General features: G+C 43.3%; 1 protein-coding gene across 1 annotated transcript; it reads right to left on the bottom strand.

The window, feature by feature from the left end:
* Positions 1–209: 209 nt before the first annotated feature.
* On the bottom strand, positions 210–5,040 carry LOC106562391 (nucleotide-binding oligomerization domain-containing protein 2-like). The gene is given in 12 exon segments (XM_045690367.1): positions 210–395; positions 619–702; positions 861–941; positions 1,091–1,174; positions 1,287–1,370; positions 1,481–1,564; positions 1,689–1,775; positions 1,927–2,127; positions 2,129–2,251; positions 2,253–3,105; positions 3,273–3,723; positions 4,792–5,040. Coding segments are annotated over 12 exon segments (2,454 nt in total). The 3' UTR covers positions 210–322.
* Between the last annotated feature and the right edge of the window lie 685 nt (positions 5,041–5,725).

The raw sequence follows: 5,725 nt of genomic DNA, 5'->3' as shown, positions 1-5,725 counted from the left end.
TTAGAATACAGCATGGTGTCACTTATCGCAATGACTAATATGAAAAGAATGCTACCAAACAAGCTGCCTGTAGTAGCAGAGCAGGTCAGAAGTTGCTACTTATTGTGAATGGATAAAACAAGCTTGCCCACACTGTTTACATCATTGAGAACATTACATCCAACATGATCCATAATGTACGTAAAAACATATAATAACCTATAAATAACACAACTACCATTTTACGGGAAATGCTACTAAAGAAGTTACATTAATTACAAACAGACATACACATGGCTGTAAACAATATTACTCCAGTATAGTTGACCCGCACTTGGCATCATCAGAATGTAAGCCTGGGTTCCCGCTGTGTCATCTCCTCCACCTCTTCTGGGCTGAGCTCATTACCTCTCAACCTAGAGAGAAAACAATTATTCACTTAACTCTAATTTACAGTCTTTGGATTAGAGACCTTCTTAAGTGATTTGAGATCCAATCTTCACATGTATGGGGAGGTATGGGGGAGGCATAGGAGACTACAGCATACTGTACTGTATGTATAGGACATAACACTTTGTAAATTACATTTCTCAGCCAGTATATAACTGTCTAAATGATCAAAGCATAATGTTAACATACCACACTGCCTTCACACTAGTGTTGCTTTCAAGAGCCAGTACTAGACACTCCACACCTGTTCTTGTGATGCAGTTTTTGGTTAACCTGTGGAGGGCATGAGAGAGCAGAGTGAAAGATGTGTTTAGCGCAACCACAAATGTATAGCACAACCACAACTATCAAAATGTCAGTTGAGGCAAAACGGAATGTGGGTAGCTGCAAAGTCTTTTTCAGTATTCAGGATGTGCTATCAATATACTCACCACAGCTCCTCAAGCGTACTGTTCTTGATGAGTGGGGCAAGAGCACATGCTCCTGCACTGCGAACACCATTGTCTACCAGGCTGCCATGAAACATACATCTGACAGTAAGATGTATTCCTATGTTTAAGTATTTTAATGATAACAGGGCTGTCTGGACATATAGTTGCCCATGATAGTATGGATGTGTTAGTAATGTTCATGTTTCAACCTATCATTAGTCTAACATTACCTGAGCCACACCAAGGTTTGGCCATCCTTTAGAGCATTGGCAATGGCCTCTGCACCTTTATCACCTATTTTATTTCCCCAAAGCCTAAAAAACAGAGAGAGGATTAAAATGGTCACCCAGATATATTATTACAGCATTGTGATAGGCATAAAAACAACTTAGTCATTCTCAGAGAGATAGGTAGTCTGCTTCCTACCCCAAGAACTGTAGTGACCGATTGAACCTCAGTCCCTCCGCCAGTTGCCCTGCCCCTGCTGCTGTGATGTTATTGTTTCCCAGCCTGCAATACAAAGTCAGAGAAAATGTTTGATTGAATATGGTATTAGCTATTGCTATGTGAGGTAACAATGTACAGTATCTTATATGTTGAGAGTTGAAAAATATCTTCACTTTAGAGAGAGAAAATTCTGCTTTATCTTCAGGAGGTGAGCGAAGCACTCTGTGCAGGCATCAGTTAGCTTGTTGTTGAAGAGCCTTTCAGAGACATTAATCAAGATCAATAAAGGTTACTCATCAGTTTTTATTTGACATAGAACGTTTACAGCCACCATAGCCTAGCTATAGGTCACCTGACAGTGGAAAATAGATTTGGCCATACTCACACAATCTTCTGAAGCACTCACACTGGATGCCTTTTTCAATCAATTTACAGATTCCCTCATCTGATATGTTATTGTGTCTCAGGCTGAGGGAGTGAAATAAAAAATAATCGTATTATTAGGCCTTAGTTTAGTGTCCTGTGTGTTATGTTACTGGCACAAGGTAACATGTTTATGCTAAAATAATCCCATAGTGAGTGCCATAGTAAATAGCATGGTGAAGCTTTCCAAACATACTATACAGAGTGGCAGACATGCAGGCAAGGCAGCAGCTGCTCCACCCCAACGTCTCCTACGTAGTTGTAGTCTAGCTGAAGCCGCACAGGGTTCCTAAGGTGCTGGAGCAAGTAGGCCAGTGCAGTACACTCCACAGGGCCTATGTTACAATAGGTCAGCTTCAGGTGTTCCACCTCTAGCTTAGCCATAGTGTCTCTGGCGATCCTGCATCTCATGGATGCACTTGATGAGCCACACGAAGCCCGGCATGGCGTGCATGCTCTTCTTCTCCCCCTCCACGGGCCGAGGGATGGATTTAAAGTGCCTTTGCATGCCTTTGGACAGTCACCACCTGCTTGGACTTCCTATCTAGAGTGGGCCTAGGGCAGGAGAGGAGCAGCAGGCTACGGTGGCGCTGAGACAAGAGCCCAGGCACAAAAGTAGCTGTTATCTGGAGGTTTGGTGTCTCACCTGCCGTATTGGCCTCCTTCAAGGCCCCTTCTTTTTGGGTCAAGCAGTGCCCCAGACACGCCCTGTGAAAGCCAGGCTGTTGCTGCCTGTCCTGGGGCTGAAAGAGCTTAGGGATGGTGGAGCGGTCCAAGTTATTGTTCAGGACAATGTAGAGAGCAGCAAAGAAGCACTGCATGGTAATGTGCAGGAACTCGTGGTGTTTGCAGTTAGTGGAGGAGGAGAGGTCTTTACTATGGATGAGGAACCCCATGCAGATATCTTCCTCGGTCACCCCACACTTCTGTAGCTCTGTGCCTGTGAAGACGTAACAAGAGGCCCCCAGGCCCTCCATGGCTAGCTGCCCCAGATGCAGGGCAGTATCCTGGTGCTCCTGCACCCATCCTATCCCCAGGGGATTCCTCTGAGAGGCCCGGTGTTGGAAGTGCTGCAGGATCATGAGGTAAACATCTGTGATGGTCTGGGGACTGCCCTCTCCCTCTCCACAGCCCAGCAGCTCCTTATAACACTTGGACACAATCCAGCAGAAAACCGGGATGTGACACAGGCCCAGTAGAGCTGTGCTGCTTCGTAGAAACTCCAGGACCCTGGTGGCCACTGTCGGGTTGCGATGATGCTTCGTCACGAAGCAGTCGATCCCGCCGGGCGAGAAGCCTTTCAAGAGGACTTCCTTGCGAAGGTACCGCTTCAGGGTGGGACCCACTGCCTCCGGCCGGCTGGTCACCACCTTAGGATGAGGATAAACTTTATTGTCCCTGAGGGGAAAATTGTCTTGATACAGGAACTGCTTTATAGAAAATAAAAACTATTCATTGCACAGTCGACACATACACAAAACATACATTGCGCATAAAAATCCTACACATCTCATACAGCCTTATACATAAAACATAACTTCCTCACCCCCTTCATGAGGGATCCCTGCAGCAAGTTGAAGAGCAGGGTGGGGACGGGGGCACACTGGGTGGGGCAGCAGTGCCTCTGCTCTGAGTCCGAGAAGCTCTGCATGAGCTCGTCCAGGCCATCGAAGGTGAAGAGGATGAGGTGCGGATGGTCCAGGATGAACTGGAAGATTCGGTCCTGGTCCCCGTCCGGCCAGCAGCAGTGCAGGAACAGCAGCTCTCTGAGAGACAGCTCCCTCTGCTCCGAGCTCAGCCTGCGACAGCTGAAGGGAAAGAGTAGAAAAAAATCATGTAGAGCTACCCCCCTGGCCCAAAGGAGGTGCAGCCTCTGGAGAAGGGTCTGGATAGTTGTACCATGTAGTTCTTTTGTATCTTCTCTAGTATCTTCTAGATCGGCAGTACGACAGTTTCCAAAAGAGAGGCCAGCTCTTTGGGCCTCAGGGAGGACCTGGTTGAAAAAAATAAAATAAAATAAAAATGTAATGATCTGTATCTATGTAATGATCTGTATCTATGTAATGATTTGTATCTATGTAATGATCTGTATCTATGTAATGATCTGTATCTATGTAATGATTTGTATTTATGTAATGATCTGTATCTATGTAATGATTTGTTTCTATGTAATGATCTGTATCTATGTAATGATCTGTATCTATGTAATGATTTGTATTTATGTAATGATCTGTATCTATGTAATGATTTGTTTCTATGTAATGATCTGTATCTTTGTAATGATCTGTATCTATGTAATGATCTGTATCTATGTAATGATCTGTATCTATGTAATGATCTGTATCTATGTAATGATCTGTATCTATGTAATGATCTGTATCTATGTAATGATTTGTATCTATGTAATGATCTGTATCTATGTAATGATTTGTATTTATGTAATGATCTGTATCTATGTAATGATTTGTTTCTATGTAATGATCTGTATCTTTGTAATGATCTGTATCTATGTAATGATCTGTATCGATGTAATGATCTGTATCTATGTAATGATTTGTATCTATGTAATGATCTGTATCAGGAGACAGGTTAAATAATTATTTTTAATCCTTGAGACAATGAGACATGGATTGGGTATGTGTGTGAAATTCAGAGGATGAATGGGCAAGACAGAAGATTTAAGTGCCTTTGAACAGGGCAGTAGGTGCCAGGTGAACCAGTTTGAGTGTGCAAAGAATTGCAATGCTGCTTTTCACGCTCAACAGTTTCCCGTGTGTACCAAGAATGGTTCACCACCCAAAAGTCATCCAGCCAACTTGACACAACTGTGGGAAGCATTGGAGTCAACATGGGCCAGCATCCCTGTGGAACACTTTTGGCACCTTGTAGAGTCCATGCCCTGACAAATTGATGCTATTCTAAGGGAAAAGGGGGTGCAACTCAATATTAGGAAGGTGTTCTTAATGTTTTGTGTATACATCAGTAATGAGTCTGTTCAAAACATGCTCATACATCCTTTAGAACGGCATCACCTGTGAAGAGCTGTGCCTACATATCTTACCTGTTTGAAAGCAGCCAGGAGCAGTCGACATGTCTCATCTCCCTTGGTGTACACCAGATCTAGTAGCACCCTTGTGTTGGCACACAGAGCACGGCCTGGTACCCGTACATTCTGGTAGTCCTCCCAGAACAGCATGCCCCAGGACAGGAGTAGGTCCAATACACTCTCGAGACCCTCAGAAGAGCCACCACAGCACAGGGCACGCAGCAGCTCCGCTCTCTGCCTCAGGACCAGCTGCCGGGCACTCATACAGGTGTAGGATCTTAATTTGAGCCAATTTGCTAGAGCAGGAAAATAATCCTGCAGCAAAAGGAAATGTGAATTATTATGTGGATTACAATTAATGGGCATTTTAGTAGGGGTTGTTACATTTTTTGTTAGGGAAAAATCAAGTCTGAAAATGAACACAGGCACAGCTCCAAATCTGACACCGTATCATGTCACACTCACATGCTTTACTCTCATTTCCTCTGTGATGTTAAGGAATAAAAATAAATTAATCAATAAAAAGGGAAATGTATGAATACATTCCAAAATGTATCACACATTTCAATACGATTGACTTGGAAAAATACAACATATTTTATATGTAAAAAGCAGTATTGAACGGTTTATGCAAGTTGAGTCTATAAACAAGATAAAGTCAAACAAGTTTAGAGAAGGCAAAGAGATTGCTAAGGGTTGTGATTGCACAATTGTCATACATTGAATTTTGCATAGAGAGCATGTGAGAGATAGGCGAATCCGAAACGTGATGATAAGCCTCAAAGGCAACTGTGACACCCGCATTTAACTTTGCATCTATAAAATAAAAACACTTTATGCTGAATAGACCATGGATAAAATTATAACTTACCTTTCAGCGGGAGATTTGTCTGATTTCTTTGAGATCATCATCTGTCTACTCAAGTCCTGCGAAACAGAATGGTCCACT

Source organism: Salmo salar, chromosome ssa11, assembly GCF_905237065.1.
Source record: "Salmo salar chromosome ssa11, Ssal_v3.1, whole genome shotgun sequence".
NCBI lineage: Eukaryota > Metazoa > Chordata > Actinopteri > Salmoniformes > Salmonidae > Salmo > Salmo salar.
Note: the sequence above shows the minus strand (reverse complement) of the source record. Positions and strands in the feature narration are given on the sequence as shown.